This window comes from Lucilia sericata, unplaced genomic scaffold (assembly GCF_015586225.1).
Source record: "Lucilia sericata isolate MDLA Ls3-8-SP2 unplaced genomic scaffold, ASM1558622v1 Contig000033F_arrow, whole genome shotgun sequence".
NCBI classification, from domain to species: domain Eukaryota; kingdom Metazoa; phylum Arthropoda; class Insecta; order Diptera; family Calliphoridae; genus Lucilia; species Lucilia sericata.
In genome coordinates this window covers 877,501-896,409 of record NW_023994071.1, presented here as the reverse complement: position 1 = coordinate 896,409, position 18,909 = coordinate 877,501, and the positions used below count along the sequence as shown (strand labels likewise).

General features: G+C 30.0%; 1 protein-coding gene across 1 annotated transcript in view; it reads left to right on the top strand.

Moving 5' to 3' along the window:
* Window positions 1-18,909, top strand: part of LOC119612032 (tyrosine-protein phosphatase 69D) — a 314,226-nt gene that overhangs the window by 60,108 nt on the left and 235,209 nt on the right. Inside the window, exon 3 of the mRNA XM_037967748.1 lies at window positions 506-2,343. Coding sequence (XP_037823676.1) covers window positions 506-2,343 — 1,838 coding nt within the window. The remainder of the gene's footprint in view (window positions 1-505; window positions 2,344-18,909) is intronic.

Below are 18,909 nucleotides of genomic sequence, written 5' to 3'. Positions count from 1 at the left end.
CAGGAATCCATTGTTATAGTGTTGTTAGGAAGACCAGTAAAATTTTTTATATAAAAATGAACTACAAATCTAAGTATTCAATTTTTTCCTCCTAATTTAATCCTTTTTTAGCATTTTCTTTCTTATGAATAATTCAAAAATTTTACTTCCTAGATTTTTTAAAATATATTTTCCGGACTTAGACGTCCAAAATAAACAAAACCATATAGGTTTTATGTCATGAGCAAAATCGTTGTAAACTAGTGTTATTATTTAAGGATTTTACTTTTACAAATTTCATCTACAAATCGCTTTTATGTTCTGTATTATAATAATGAAACAAAATATGTCACCTGTGTATATTCACTTTTGGCGTTCATATATGAAATTGTCTTTGAACGTTAGCAACAAAACACGAATGTGTAATAACAAAAATATATTGTTTCCTTAAAAAATAATTATAGCTAAACAATTTAATTTTTGACCAGTTAACAAAAATTTACCATGTCTTGTCTTTTTTTTTTAGATCATCCGTATCCACAGAAAAAAATGATAATAACACCAATGAGATATCAGAAAGGCAAGAAATGTATCAAATAACGTTATTTATATCAAATATACAAATTTCGGATGAAGGCTTGTATACTTGCGAATCCATTGAAACTGGATTAATTACAAAAATATTCATTCAGCCATATTTGAAACCACATATTAGAGAAGTAAATGGACTAAAAGTGAAACAAAAAATTGGAAATCCGGTAAAATTTTTTTGTGTTATTGAAATCTATCCTCAAAATTTGACATTACAAAAACAACTTAAATGGTTAAAAGATGAAAATGTATTTGATTTTCTCGATCAATCTTCAAATATAGAGAAAATAAATATAACTCATGTGAATTTTACTCTAGAATTAACAGAGGTTTATAAAAAGGAAAATGGCTCTTACGCATGTGTTGTTTATGCGTCAAATGGTGAAGAAATAACAAGGAAAAATATTGCTTTATTGGTAATGGATGAGCCCAAAGTAAACATTGAATATGTTAAATCAGTAGGAGCTGGTAAAATTTATTTAAATTGGACAGTTAATAATGGAAATGATCCAGTTCAGAAATACTTTATTCAATACTTGCAAGAAGGAAATCCTGAACTTAGATATTACAAAGACATAATTGGTGGTGGTAATACGTCATATGTTCTCGAAAATTTTTTTCCCAACACGAGTTACATTTTACGTATATCGGCTAAGAATAGTATTGGTAATGGAGACGCTTTCCAATATCCATTTCCAGTAAGAACATTAGAAAAGGACCCCATTTTTATACCAAAGGTAAAAACTACAGGAAGTACAGCATCCACAATAACTATCGGATGGGATCCTCCACCTTTAGACTTAATACCATATGTACAGTACTATGAGCTTGTGGTATCGGAGGCTGGCGATGTTCCAAAAATAGTTGAAGAAGCTGTATATCAGCAAAATTCCAGGAATCTTCCTTACATGTTCGATAATTTAAAAACTGCAACGGAATACGAGTTTAAAGTCCGTGCGTGCTGTGATTTAACGAAGTTGTGTGGCCCTTGGTCAGACATCGTTAACGGAACTACAATGGATGGTATTGCTTCCAAACCTACAAACCTACAGGTTTTATGCATTAATAATAATGTGTCAAAGATAAATACTGTAGATGTCGCTTGGATGCATCCGGAGAAACCAAACGGAAAAGTAATTTCCTATCAAATACAATTGGAGGGAGTAGCTACTTATAAATTAAATGGAAAAACTCATAATGAGACATGGGGTCCAAAAATAAGACGAATTGATGAGCCCAATTATCACACCACATATGATGGTGTAGTTCCAAATACAAATTACACTGTCACAGTATCAGCAATAACCCGCCATCGAAAAACAGGAGAATCAGCTATTGGAAAATGTACAATGCCTGTTTCAGTGCCTGAATCAATAAGTCGTATCATGTGGACTAAAGTACGCATAAACAGTGAAAAATGTGTTCTCAAGGCATTTATACCTAGAGTTAGTGAAAGAAATGGGCCAATATGCTGTTATAGATTATATTTAATACGAATGAAAAATAATAATGCAGAACTGCCGCCTCCAAGTAAACTTAATATCTCCAATTATCATGAAGTACATGGTCCAAATAATACAATGGGAGGTGTGTACCTTGCCGAAATGTTTTCAGGTAACAATTTTAAATCAGAAATATTTCTTGGCGATGGAAAGCGTTATTTTGAACACGATGGCTTAAAAGCAGATGATATGGATAAGGATTGTAATCAATGTGTGGATGAAAAACTTTATTCAGAGAAAACTCCATTAAATCTTCCGGCATTTAATACAAGTAATGTTTATAACTTAACTATATATTTTTAATTTCCGCTATTCTTTATTATATTAAATTCTATCTCTCTCATTCAATAACATTTTATTTTATAATAGGTTTATAAAATAAAAATTTGTTTATGAATATAGTCTTATGTATTTATTATAATAGAATATAATAAATGCTTAACTTAACATTCAGTAGTGTGATTTACGAATACATTAGGATAATTTTTAAGGGCCAATCTTAAGGTGAAAGATTTGCGATTAAATTAAAATTTTAAGTTCCCAATGGAGGTGGTTTAAACTTAAGCATGAAATGCAAAAGTGTAAACAGCTGATGCAGAAAATTGATACAATTTTTATAAATATAAACATTAAAATGTTCTATTTATTGATTAGTATAAATTATGGACACTTCAAAATATTTTTTTGTTTTAAATTTAAGTTTTCATTAATTTTCATATTAAATTTACAATTATCTTCTTCTTCTTTATAAAACATGCATTGTTTTGACGTTTTCTGTTGTTTTGTATGGCAACACTGCGAAGTTTATTCTTTACTCAAAAACATCAAAGGGGATTAACATCAGATTAAATTTATGTTTAGACTAGCTATACCCAGTGTGCTTTGCTACACTAAAAGCAAAAAAAAAAAAACCACTTACACATGGGAGATGCCACTGAAATTATTGCAAGTTCGCCAATTTTTCCCAATTTAATTAATATGTGAGGGGCCAATCCCCCCATTGAAAGTCCGCCAATTTTTCTCTAAATGTTCACATGAATGTCAAAGTTCTTCATGTAAAATTTGAAGATTTTAGCTTCTACAGTATCTCAGATATACAAATTTTTCTATATAATTCATATGGGGGTTCCAAGCCACTCCCTGATGAAAGTCCGCTTTTTTTTCCCCCAAAATGTTCAGATGAATATGAAAGTCCTTTTTGCAAAATTTTAGGAATCTAGTTCTATTAGTTTCTTAGATAAAATATTTTGTTGTATTTAATTCATATGGGAGGTGCCGCTCCCCCCATTGGCAGTCCGCCAATTTATTACCCAAAATATTTCCATGGATGCTAAAGTTCTTCTTGCAAAATTCGAAGCTTTTAACTCTAATAGTTTCCAAGATAATCGAATTTGTGTATTTAATTAAGGAGGTGCCACGCCCCTGCTGCTAGTCCGCCCATTTTTTATCCTAACAAATCACATTGAGACTTATGTGGCTCCGACCAAATTTGAGGGCTCTAACTGTTACATTTTCCGAGATATACTGATTTAATATTTTCTTAATATGGAAGGTGCACGCCCACTATAGTCATTCCGCCCATTTTGTCAAAAAAAAACGTTCTTATGGATGTCAAAGTTGTCCGTGCAAAATTTGAGAACTCCAATTGTACCAGTTTCCAAGATATATGACTTTTAATAGCTATTAAATAAGTAGGCGTGGCAACTCGCCTACTTGAAATTTTAAAATAAAAAGTAGCCTATAGTTCCTTCCATATATACAGGAAGATACTGTTAAAATTTCAAGAAAATCGGTCCAGCCGTTTAGGCGTCTATAGACTTCAAACAAACCCACAAACAAATAAACACACATTCATTTTTATATACAGTTAATCTCAAAAATAAGTATACAGAAATACTGACAATTGGTTTTATTTAAAAAAGGATATTATTTTTTCAAAAATCAAAAAAGTAACACATTTATTTATTAAAAACAATTATGCTAATTATTATTCACTACTTTTTTCTGGGTTATTTTGGTTACTTGAGTTCTTATTTAAGGTGTAGTTAAATAGGTGCAAAATTTACGTCACAAAAGTAAGTATACAGATAATTTCAATATGTATTTGGCTTAATGATATTAACAAAATTCATGAAAATTTTACCTGTTTGAATGTAATTATTTTATAATAAAATATTCTGTACACAATAACATGGAAAATATTCACTTTTTGTTCCGAAAAATTGAAATTTTTGGTAATTGATCTGAATATTATTTATAGGAGCATTTTTTCCTATTTAAGAACATCTGACTATTTAAACCCCCGGAGTTTTGGATCAGGTATTCAATAATATCCCTCGTTTGTTCATTATGATACATTGGAAGACGATATTTTAACTTTTAAATTAATTGTTTATTTACAATAATTACAATCCATTGCGGAACATTGCCGTTTTTAACATAGTACAGCGTTCATATTCGATATTTAACGGCGATTTCCTAAAATGTATATCTTAAAATGCGATATTAATAATATTTGTACTAGTATCCATTAATTAAAACAAGTTTTTTGGTTCCAATCATCCATTACACATTCCTAAATACTACCAATAATCGTCAAATGGTGACCATGTCAATAACTTAAACTACATATCGGTTCTGAAATTAATTATTGTCCAAAATAGTAAGATTTTTATATTAAATCAGGCTCAATTGGTGGTATGAATACGAATTGAACAATTTTGAACACGGATATATCTTAATTTGTTGCTAGAACAAATAAAATGTCCGATCCATAAAACATGGTTATTGTATCGAGTATATCAAGATATGATTATTGTATGCTTTGGAAATCGGAGTATTTGCAAAACCCTTTTAAATTAAAGAAAATATATAGAATTATCCAAATTTTAAAGTTTATGTTGTAAGTCTTAAGAAATCGGATTTAAATTTCGGTTTTTTAAGAACGTACTGTGTTCAAAATGGCCAAATCCATGCATATAACATTAATTTCGAAATAACAACTCTTTTCAAAAGTTAAAAATTCTATTTCCAATGCATCATTTGGAGGGTTCAATGACCCTCAGATCCAAAATCCGGGGTCTAAAGTGGAAAAAAATGAGAAAAAAACTGTTCTACTAATTAATTCCGGAGCCAATCGGCCCAAATTTCAAGATTTCGGAACTAAAAGTAGATTTTTTCCAAGTTATTGTGTAAAAAATATTTTATTAAAAAGTAATTATATTAATACAAGTAAAATTTTCATAAATTTTGTTAATATCATTAAACCAAATATATACTGAAATGATCTGTATACTTACTTTTGTGACGTAAATTTTGCACCTTTTTAACTTTAGCTTAAACGAGAACTCAAAGAACCAAAATATGAAGAAAAAAAGTAGTGAATAATAATTATCATAATTGTTTTTAATAAATAAATGTGTTACTTTCTTGTTTTTTGAAAAAATAATATGTTTTTTTAAATAAAACCAATCGTCAGTATTTCTGTATACTTATTTTTGTGATTAACTGTATATAGATTAACTAATCTGATTATTAATTGTTGACTCAAAAATCCGCTCTAAGTCATATTACCACAACAATGGTCATAGTGACCACTTACTTACTTAGTTTTAATTTTAAATATAAAAAAAATTTAGGTATAATATGAAATGAAACCAAATTTAATAATGTATTTTGTGTGCAAAATTAATAAATTAATTTGTTAAATTGTCTAGACAGTCCTTAGCTTTGATATCACGCTTTTTAAAACTTTAAAAATTCACATTTACATAAATTAATTTGGCTTTATTCAGAGATGGGGGTAGTGCACTATTTTTTTAGTTAAATCAATATTTCACTAGCACTAAATATTATTTAAAAAAATATATTTTTCACTAATTTTCAGCAGCTTAGTGATAGTGAAGCTTATATTTTTAGCACTAATATTTTTTAGTGATAATTTTATTTTTTTAACTATAACTCAATTGAGTGGTAGTGTAGAAAAAAGCACTACACTCAAATAGTTAAAAATTTGAACAGTAACTAACAAAAGGCTGCAATAATTTTCTTTGCACTAATTTTTTTAAAATGAAAATTAAAGAATTTGTAAGACAATAAATGATTAAATTTTTGTAAAGATACATCTATTAAAATAGAAAATACAGATTTAGATAGCCAGTTGCAAAAATGATGTGATTACTGGATATTTTTTAAGCAATAGCTTGGAAATGTTGTAAATAATGAAATGAATGTAATAATGAATTTATTCATTAATAATATTCGTCCAATGAGTTTTTTGGTTGACTTGAACCATTTCTAGACTGACCTATTAACTTAAACTTTCAATTGAGTGAAACATTTCTCCGTAGAAAAAAAAATAGTGCAGGAATATTTTTTGAACTAATAATTTAGTGTAGAAAAAATTATTTCACTAGGCTGTAAAAACAAATATTTTAACTATTTTTAAAATATTTTTAGTTAAAAATTTTAAATATCACTATCACTATTATTGAGTGAGGCTTATATTTTTCAATTCATCACTAAACTTAAACAAAAGTAGTGAATAATTTTGAACTACCACTAATTATTAGTGATAGTTAAAAATTATTGCACTGTCCCCATCTCTGGCTTTATTTAAAAAAAGTCCATAAAATTACCTCACAAAAGTATACGAATTTTACAAAAATTAGAATCGAATGTTTTTTTTTTTTGCTAAAAATTGTTTTAAGGGGTAACTATCAACCGAATGGATTTATTTTTGGCTCATTTGGTCCACAATTTTGGGGCATTTGTACCATGTAATATCATTAAAATGGCGATTTTTGGGAATATTTGTATTTTTTTCCTTTTTCCCAGAGATAAAACCAAAATTTGTTATTGGGATTTTATATACCCCTTGGGGTATCTAAAAATAATATTTTTTTGTTACAAGAATCTGTATTTAAACGTTCCAAGATATATTATTGGAATCATTCTTTATCGCTAATTCAATTTATTGGAACTCAATTCCATTTTTATAATACTAGGGTAAACATTTTTCGGGGAAACTTGTCTTCTATATATTGTTTTAGATATCAGCTGTTATACATTTTAAGTTTTCAATATATTGTGGAAGGGTACAACTCTAAAGCATGCCTCGAAGAAACGCCATTCAATATAGTGGAATCAATCTTTTTATAACCAATGGCCTCTAGGCTGAATGTCACCATATCATTATGGTCTAAATATTGATATCTGTTTAAATATTATCTACTATGATCAAAATAAACCCAGAATTTTGGACATACATACAGTTTTGTTGTAATGGGCAACATAATCGTGAATGATATGAGTAGTAAAAACTGAAATCTACTGTATAGGATGACGTTTTGTTAAGGCATGTTTTGGAGTTGTATACCGCTACGATGTCTTGAAAATTTAAAATATATATATAATATATACTAGCCAACTTTGTCGGAAAATATCGATCCTAGTGGTACGAAAAGGGACTTAAGATCCAGATAATTCAATTAGAAAATATCTTGGAATGTTTAAGTACAGATCCTTATAACCAAAATTATTATTTTTAGATACCTCAAGGAATCTATTAAATCCCAATATTAAATTTTGGTTTAATCTGGAAAAAGAGAAAAAAATGGGAAATATGGTCAAAAATCGTCATTTTAATGATATTATATGAAAAGATGGTACAAATGCCCCAAAATTGTGGGACAATTGGGACAAAAATATATCCTTTCGGTTGATAGTAACCCCTTAAAACAATTTTAAGCAAAAAGATTTATGGATTTATGGATTTTTTTTTTTTTAAAAAGTTAAATTTATTTAAGTAAATGTAATTTATCCAAATTTTAAGTAGATTTAATTATTAATTTTACACACAATAAATATTATTAAATTATGTTTCTTTTAAAAGGACACCTAAATTCGATTACTTATGTCATTGTATGTGGATTATTTTTTATAACAAAGTTTAAATGCTTCCAAGTTGATTTTTATTTTTGCAATTTAATAGTCAAATTGTTTAAAAATTGTTGCAGCAGAAGAGAACGGGCATTATCGTGAATGGGACTACTAAAGATGTCCCACGAATTTCATACCTCTATGGTTTCGTAAAGCTCCCAAAGTTTTTTATAAATATTTGAGCTATAAATCACACACATTGATCGTTGCCTTTTTGTGTTTTATTTCTAATCAAAAAAATTATTTTTGAGTCGATCGAATAGACACACAAATTGATTAGAATGAATTTAGCAATGATTTTATTCATAAAACAACACAAAATGTACAAATTTGATTTATTTAAAAACAAATTGGATTTTTGTTGTTGAAACAATTTTGAACATTTGAATAAAAATACACAAAAATACAATAATTTTTAAGGTGTGAATCTTTTTCAATCACCCATTGCAGTTCTCTGGTACATACATATGTATGTGTGGAAATTCATTATAAAAAAATTGATCTATATATTATATCGTGGGACTATATTCAATAGTCTCTATCTAAAATAACACAAGTTTTCAGGAGAGCAAAAAAACTGTTTATTTCGCTAGTTCGTGAAGATTTTTGAATTTTTTCATATATTTTTACGACCATATTCTAAATCGTTATATATAAAAAAAATAAAATTTAACATTATTTGCAAAATTATTCACAAATTTATATCAGATAGAGCTTTTTTCTACGAAATTTTTTTACAACCTTCAGATAGAGAGTTTTTCATAGAAATACAAATATTTTATTTGATTTAATATCAATAAATATTATATTTTATGCAATTTAATGAAGTAATATAAACCAAATTGTTGAAAAAGCAACAGATTATAAGGTTTTGGTCCAAAATCAATGTTATATGGTTAAACACGGCAATAAAATGAATCAAATTAGTAGGGAGATCGATTATTCGACTTTTTTCAAAAACCTGTTTTCGGTATTACCGGAAAATGGCATTTTCAAAAAACCGGTTTTCGGTTTATAATTTTTCTTAAAACCGATTAACCGGTTTTATTCAAAAGAATTAAAAGCAATAAAATATGCGTTTTTTATATAACATGAATTCCAGGAACACGGAAAAACTTCAATTTTTGAGGTCACGTCGCTTTTTTAAAGTGCACAAGTCGATTGAACCTTCGAATATTTTTATGCATAATATTAAAAATATATTTTTGTCACGGGCATTACATCTATTTTTTCGAATTTTTTAAACGTTCTATATTATTTTTTTTTTAATTTATTATAATTTTATGCATTTAACAGAATTTATAACAAACTGATCAGAATTGAGATGCAAATATTTAAATGCACCTAAAATTCATTTAGTCTAAGAAATATGAAGGTGTACTTTGTTGGCTATCGAATTTCAATTATAATTAATAATGTACTTTAAGCTTATTTAAATTATTTAAAATGCAAAAATAAATTATAAATTAATAGATTTTAAAAATTTTCAATAATAGATCTTTAAAAATATAGAAAAAATAGTTAAAATCCCTGTCACATAAAATATTTTTTTACCCACCATCATTCTGTTGACTATAATATTACTATATAGCTGCGAAATTCGACATTAACAAATTTTATTGGAACATAAAACTATTTGTCAAATTTTATGCGGATCGGTCCATAATTGCCCCTACCCTTCATATAAGGACCCCCTCAAACCCGATAAAAACCGGTCGGGAAAAACCGAGTCGATCTCCCTACAAATTAATATCATAATGAGCAAATATCTCGAAATTTCAAATATTTTTGCGGATTTGTATTCAGCATGCCCAAATTAGTAAAAACACTTGTTTTGCAACAGAAAATTATCCAAAATAATAGAGTTTGAAGCAATTTTTGGATAAGATAGAGAGTTTTGCTTTCAGAATTTTTCTTTTTTTAAGATAGAGAAATTTAAAAATTGCTATAAATACTTAATATACTTAATAATTTAATTATTATTTTTTTTATTTTATTTTTTTAATAAAGAGAAGATTTTTTGTACTTTCTGTATCTGTTGCTTTAATGTAAGTGTAACCAGGGATGGGAAATGAGATTTTGTACTAAAATAATTTTGTTTTTTAGTACTAAAATAATTTTGTTTTTTTGCTAATGTTGGTGATTTCTTAAATACATTTATATTTAGACATTTTTAAACCATCCATAACGGATGTAGAAAGGGCATTATATGTTGATATGATGAATCCTTGTCCGTCCCTCAATGTTAACCTTTTACAGGAAATGGGTACATGTTATCTCATAGCTACCATACATATTGTACTTTGTAAATATGTTAATTTTAAAGCTGTCTTGATATAATTTGTTATATTTTAATAAATCCGGTCTTAATGAAAATCAGGCCACATTTGGCCCCATACAAGGATAAATTTAGAATTTCAACATAACGCTAATAATTTAGCTACAAGTGTTCATTGTCAATAAGTCGCTTTAATATGGGTTATTGAATTAAATATTTACTCGTACATCCAATTCTGAATATGACGTGAAAAACATATCGTTTTATATATATATATAAGCACTGGGTACACTATATTCTCAATATCTTCCCAGCAAACTCACTTCTATAACTACTTTTCAATGACTACTACTTATCGCCTACATTACTTAGAAGTTCTCTGGTAATGACTTTCTTATAATCTTATACTTTATTTTTGGCTCACTTTGTTTGCACATTTTATTTGATTGCGACTTAAGAATTCTGTTTTACAAACAAGAAAACAGAATTAAATTTGTATGTGAAAACCATTATTTGACGCTCAATAAAATAGCTAAGCAGTGGTGCAGTGAGTAGAACATTTGACTAACAAACCGAAGTCCCTGGTTCGTATTCTAGCTGGCTCTTTTTATTAAAAAATTTAACAACTTACTAAACAAATTCTTTGTAAGAGAAATTGCAAGTACTACTTTAACTCCCTATTTGTAAGCGAGCATGGAAGTACTTGCCTCCAATGACATCACCGTGTTAAAATAATTACTTAAAATGCTAATGAAGAAGTGCTGAAAAGAGGTTTTGTTAGCTTTTTAACTCATTACTTTTCAATGTAAGTTTTTCCTGGGTTGTTATTTTTTATCGAAACGATATATTGAAGGTTTTCATACAAAAATTAATCGGATATTGTGATTGTGGCCCTGAGAGTATCAAATTAGACGCGGGAGTATCACTGCACTTTTGAACATCAAATAGTATCAAAACTATTTGATGTCAACTATTTTATACTAAAACGCGCTGTTCATTTACTCAAAACGCGCTAAATTAAATTTATATATAAAGTCACTAAAAATATATTGTACTAGTGTACCCAGTGCTTAGCTACCCAATGAAAATTAAGTATAAAATGTTTATTACTTTTATAATTAAGTACTAAAGTACCAAAAATTTCCCTTTTATAAATTCTAATTTTATAAGAACCGTGTGTCATTTGTTTCAGATCCCCACTATAGAAACTTTAAAACGTTTGGTACTTTTTCATTTAAAAAATGAGAAAGTACAAAAGAGTCCCTCCCCTCTTGCGGATTCTTATAAAAAGCCTGCACAAGACAACAATAATGCAACAATTTGCTAAAAAATTTCGTGTGCTTATGATGGCGCATACGATATTTTTTTAACAAATTGTCGCATTATGAAGTACCAAAAATTTTCTAAATTAAATCAGGTCCGTTTAGATTAAATAATTTTGTTTTCATATTAATATTATTAAAGGTAAAATGCGCTGATTCACATAAACAGTTTTTTGGTATTGGAAATGGGCAATATCGGTTCACGTTTTCGCATAGCCCCCATAGCACGATAGAGTCCGAACAGAAAGAGCTACAGACTGGAAATTTTCCTCAAATATTTCTTATAGGTAAGGTTTGTTTGGTATTGAAAATGGGCAATATCGACGCCCTTTTTGCATAGCCCCCATACAAGTGGCCCCTCGAAAAACAGCTTTAACAGTCATAGCTGTTTTAAAAATACGAGTATAGCGATGGAATTCGACATAAATAAGTTTCATATGGGCCAAATTCTTTCTACTAAGCTTTATGAGGATCGGAACATAAATGGCCCTACCCCTCATATATAATCCCTTCCAAAAAAATACTTTAACGCCCATAACTGGCTTAAAAATACGAGTCTAGCGCTGAAATTCGAATAAGCAAGTATATAACGTCCCCCCAAGAAAATTACTTTAACGCTTAAAAATACGAGTATAGCGCTGAAATTCCACATATGTAAGTTTCTTACGAGCACAAATCCCTCTACCGAAATTTATGAGAATCGGTCCATAATTGACCCAACCCCCATATAAGGCCCTTTGACCGCCAATGACCCCGATTGACCGCCCATATATTCTCATTTGAGTGTCCCGGGGAACAGCTTTTTTAAGAATTTCATGTAGGAATACCTATCAATTGATGCGCATTAATGTACTGAACACGAGAAAAATAATAAATATTTTTTTTCGAATGGTCCTCAGTTCTCTACCAGCGATTGAAAATCATGGGTCCAAATTATGGCATACGATATCGATCGAAATCTTCATTTAGATTGTCTTGAATTTTCGATCGATATCGTATGCCGTAATTTGGGCCCTGACCTCAAAAATTCCGTAATTTTCTGCTGATTACGGTAAAAATATGATTTTTAGTGGGTTGGAGAGGAATATTATTTTCACTTTTTATTAATGTGGGTATCAAAATTGTCGTAATTTTTAGCTTATACAGAAAAATATTAAAAAAATAGTTTCGCATTTGGTTTAGTCCATTTAAGAATTTTTTAGGATTTATGTGCCCCTTAATACAATAAAAATCGTTTTGCGGACCAGAATTACACTAACAAAAATTGTAATTATTTTTCCGCGATAAGCTCAAAATTACGGAATTTTTGATATCCATTTCGAAAAGATTACACAAAATTATTTTTGAACATACATATTGTACTGAGATCAAGATATTCAATCGCAGGAATGGAACTGAGGACCATTTCAAAAAAATTGTTTTTTATTTTTCTCGTATGTAGTACATTAAGACGGTTGAGAAAAAAGTGGTCCACGGGACACCCTAATGTTCATGGTTAGAAAGTTGGACAAAAATATTTTGTTAATCCGAAAGTTAATATTTTGTTAATCCGAAAAGGATGTGTCCATTGACTTATGCCCTATTTCGAAAATCAACCTATCGTTTATAGGGGAGCATTTAATTTACGGCATATGGTTTGCCCCACTGCCATTTCTCTAATCCCAAACGGTGGCTCTGATATTAATTTCATCGACCAAAAGACAATTGTTTTGTTAACATTTCAATGCCATAGTAAACACATTAAAACTTAGGTAGCTAAGGTTCTAGTGGAACCTGTTATAGAATTGATAAAAATTTAATTCATATGGGAGGTACCATGCCCCTATTGCTAGTCCGGTCATTTTCCGCAAATTGTTCACATGGATTTCAGTATTGCTCGTGCGAAATTTGAGGATTCTATCTAATTGTTTCCCAGATATACGAATTTTTGTATTTAATTCATATGGGAGGTACCATGCTCCCATTATCCACAAATTTATTAGACAATTGTTTACACGAATGTCAAAATTGTTCGTGCAAAATTTGAGTTAACAAAACAATTGTCTTTTGTTCGATGAAATTAATATCAGAGCCACCATTTGTCGACTAGAGAAATGGCATTGAGTTTTCCCGTAAAATGTTAATATAAAAAATCGTGAAGGGTTTTTATTTATATTGTTGCTAGGGTAGCGAAGTACACTGGGTAAAGCTAGTATATATGTATATAAAAAATTTTTGAATTTGTTGCATTTCTGGAAGTTTTCCATTATTTTAATGTTTCATAATTACACTGTAACTATGTCAAAAACACGCAGAAAAACGCCGAGACACCTAAACTTAATTTTGGGTCATAGAATCGAGTGGAATACTCCGTTTTGAAAAGTTGGGTCAAAATCGGGAGATATTGCGTTTTAAAGTATGAAATTTTATGAGGTGATTTTTTCTTTTTTATACCCACCATCAAAAAAGATGGGGGTATATTGATTTTGTCATTCCGTTTGTAACACATCGAAATATTGGTCATAGACCCATAAAAGTATATATATTCTGGGTCCTTATTAAATTCTAAGGCGATCTAGCCATGTCCGTCCGTCTGTCTGTTGAAATCACGATAGGGATTTGGTTTGTTTGGTATTGGCAATATCGGTCCACTTTTTCGGATAGCCCCCATATAAGTGGACATCCAAAAAAACAGCTTTAACAGGCATAACTGCTTCAGAAGTACGAGTATAGCTATGAAATTCGACGTAAACCAAAACCTCTCTACCAATTTTTTTTAGGATCGGTCCATAAATGACCTTACCCCCATATAAGGTTCCCTTCAGAAAATGACTTTAACACTCATTACTAAAAAAATTCGAGTATAGCGATGAAATTCAGTATAAGTAAGTTTCTTACGAACTAAAACCTCTCTACCAATTTTTTTAGGGTCGGTCCATAAATGACCCCCAATAGAAGGCCGCCTTCTAAAAATGACTTTAACAGCCATTACTGGCTCAAAAATACGAATATACTGACGAAATTCGGCACAAATAAGTTTTATGCGAGCCAAAATCTATCTACCAAATTTAGTGAGGATCGGTCCATAATTGATCCTACCGCCTATACAAGGTCTCCTTCAGAAAATTACTTTAACGCTCATTACTGTCTGAAAAATACGAATATAGCAAAAATATTTTACACAATTACGTTCCTCAAGAACCAAAATCTCTTTACCAACTTTTATGTGGATAAGTCCATAATTGACCCTACCCCAATATTGGGTCCCCTTCAGGAAATGGCTTTAACGCTCATTTCTGGCTTAAAAATATGAGTAAAGCGTTGAAATGCGACACACGTAATCTTCTTACGAGCCAAAACCTCTGTACCAATTGTTTTTTTGGATCGGCCAATAAATGACCCTACCGCCATATAAGGTCCCCATCTGAAAATGACTTTAACGCTCATTACTGGCTTAAAAATTGGAATATAGTGACGAAATTTGACACACATAAGTTTTATGCGAGCCAAAATCTACCAAATTAAGGGAGGATCGGTCCATAATTTAGACTTCCGCACATACAAGGTCCACTTCAGAAAATTACTTTAACCCTCATTACTGGGTTAAAAAATACGAGTATATCGATAAAATGTGATACAAGTATATAAGGTCTTCGCGAGCCAAAATCTCTCTACCAAATTGTATGTGGATCGAACCATAATTGACCCTACCCCCCATATAAGGTCCCCTTCAGAAAATTAAAAATTCGGTTATAAAATTCACTACCGAATTTCATGCGGAATGTGTAGGTAATTCACCATACCCCCATATAAGCCCCCTTTAGAAAATTACATTAGCGCTAATTACTGGCATAAAAATGCGAGTACAGAGATAACATTCAATGTAAACAAGTTTCATATGAAATCGGTCTACAGTAATTGACCATACCTCTCATATAAGATCCACCTTAGAAAATTTGATGAAGAAAATTCAGAAAATTACTAGTACAGCGATGAAAATCGACATAAAAGTTTATACTTAGGAACATAATTCTTCATTCCTAATTTAATAAGGACTGATCTATAACTGACCCTAGCCCCTTCAGAAAAGAGTTTTGGCTATTAAAATACGAGTATTCCTTATTTAAAATACGAGTATTGCGATGAAATTTGACATAAACAAGTTCTATACAAAATGAAATCTATGTACACAATTTTATGAGTATCGGTTCATAATTGACGCATATAAAGGTCCTCTTCAGAAATTTACTCATACGCTCACGGTTTAAAAATTGAACAAAAATATTTTGTTTTTAAAAATTAATATTTTATTAGTTCAAAAGAGCTCTGTCCATAATTGACTTAAGCCATATTCCAAATATCACCCTGATGTTTATAGGGGAGCATTCACCAATAGGTGAAAAGTTACACTCATTTGAATAAAACCCTCTATGACTAAAATGTCCAACGTTGACTCCTTAAAAGTTCGGCAGTTCTTGACCGATAGAGCTGAAAATTTGTGACTGACCTACTATCCAATAGTGAAATATCTCCCGATTTTGAACCGACTTTTCAAAACCTAGTATGTAACTAGATTCTACGACCGAACATTAAGTTCACGTGTTTTTTGGATATAATTGGTTCTAAAATAAAGAAAAAAGTTGTATTTTTGATGTGCCATGTAGATTTTGTTTATCTGACCCTGAAAGTTAAGACTTTATTATATTTATAATTGAGATTTTAAAAGATCTTCCGTATTTTTAAAGTATTTTAAAATCAGGTTTTAAAAAATGTTCACTTATGACTACTTTTAAAAAAGTGCTTTTTAAAAACGTTTAAAAACAGCTTCATTTAATGGCCAAAAAATTTGTATTTTAGGGGATCGGACTATATAGATTTAAATTGTCTTGTATTGATATAAGTGTAAGATGACATTTTACAAAACAATATTCATAAAAAAATATTGGTGGTGCTTTTTGGTGACTTAACTTTGACATTCTATAACTCAGTAGGGAAAATTCAAATTCAAAAAATATTATCTTTCCCTGATTCAACGTACTCAAATTATCTTAAATATAAATTTTCAAGGGTTAAAAAACATAAAAGCTCAGACTGGCGTTTCAGTGTCTAAAACAACAGTATGGAGGACAATTTCAGAAAGAGATAATTCAAAATATTAAAAAATATGGCAAGGTCCGCATCATGTAACTGCAAAGCTACAGTTCGCTAAATAAAACATCCAAACAAATTTGACCCAAGTATGACTCTATCTAATTTTTTGTAAATATGTTATTTTCATATTAATTTTACATAGTTTATATTTTCGAAGGAAAAGAATTGGAATCCAGATGGTCCAGCTTCTTGTACCGCCTTTAATGGCACAAAGTACAAAAAAAATACATTTTCTACAAAACAATGCTTTTATGCACAGGCGAACTTGTTATTTGAAAAATATTAGAAATTACGAAAGAAATGGAGACAAATTGTACATCGATGAAAAGCGCTGGAAACATAATCATCTTTGAGGATTATGTTTCCAAAATAATTTATAAAATATATTAAAAATTTTATGAAAAATATTATAAGTCAAAGTGTTCTTACAATTCTGAAACACATTTTGTGAAATTTGTAAAAATCTAAATTTCAACTTTTTGAAAATGTCTTTGTAGGTAACGTGAATGAAAATTTAAACTACAGTATTTCCTGGTACGTTTTCGTCCTTTAACTGATACTTTTTGAATTTTCTATAATATTGAACTTAGAAACATGAAATTAAATAAATAATAAATCGGTACTTTTTCGTACTTCATCTGGTACTTTTTGAGTTTTCTAAAATATTAAATATATAAACATAAAATTAAACACGCAATATCCTGATTGATCGAAATTTTAAAAAGGTTACTTTCTGGTACCCAGCTTCATATTGATAAAAATCTGTATGCGAGGAATTTCTGGTTGAAAATGAAACATGCCTTTAATTAAAATCTATAAAAAGGCACTGCCTGGTACTTTTTGTTTCATTTCTGTTTTTATTAATTGTCTATAATATAGAGACTAGAATCATAAAATTAAAACTTATTTAAAAGGGACTTTTTGATATTGCAGATATGTATATACATTTACAATAATAATATTTATTTTATTCCATTACCTTGAGGGTAGCGAAGCACACTCAAGGTAATATAAATCAGTAACCTAGTTGAATCTCAACCTATTTTAAATTTCTCAACGGATTTAGAAGTGGAAGCTGAGGTCTTTATATTAATATATACGATGTTTAACTATCCTGTTTTGCAGACGTTTTACAAACTGTTTTATATAAGAAAATCGTACTATTTATTAATGAATTACAAACAAGCCGCTATTGGGCCCGTTGTGCGCTGCTTTTCATGGAAGAAAAAGGTAGGTAGGTAGGTTGATAGGAGGATGTATACTACATCAAATCCGAAGAAATACACCTAGGCCACTATCGGGCCTGTTGTGCTCTCCTTATCATGAAAAAAATTAATGAATTATTTTTCATTGACTCAGTTTCCGAACGTAATTCCTAATAATCTTCCAATCAGTGTTAGTCAGGAATGTTATTTCCGGAATAACATCACTTCCAAGATACTTGGATCTAACTTCGACGAATCCCTGACAGTGGCAAAGAAAGTGCTCCAGAGTTTCGGCTGTAAGCGCCGCCTCATATCGTAAATATGTTTCAATGGGTGGAATATATAGCAACGTTTCCAGAGCCTTAGTTGAAGTAGTACACATGGCACCACTTATACCCAAGCAGCATGTACGCTGAACTCCCTGTAGTAGTTTGATATTGCACTTTTTGTCTAAAGCAGTCCACCAGATTATTGAAACATAAGCTAGAATTGGTCTAATTACACTTTTATAAAGCCAATTTGTCATAGTAGGACTAAGACCCCATTCATGTCTGTAGTTCTCCGACATATGTGCCTTGTTGATCCTATCCTCTATGTGGTGTCTCCATTTTAATTTCCGGTCGAAGATTACAACTAAGTACTTTGTCTGTCACTGGTATCTTCTTGACCAGGAAGCAAGCAATACGTAGAAATTTCTGTCTTTCTTGTGAAAAGACAGATTTCATTTTGCCGGGTTAACATTGAGGCCTCTCGGTTGAGCCCAGATCAAGGCCGTATTCAGAGCCTCCTCAGCTCTTCTGTTGATAAAAAAAACCAACATAGTGTTCACTAAATGTATTATCCTTCAATGTTCAGAAACTCAGTTTCCAGGCCGTAATTCCTAAGAATTTTTAAATCAGTGTTTATGTCTATATGGGCACAGTGTTTCAAAGTTTCCGACATATTCTGTGTCTGGTATGCGA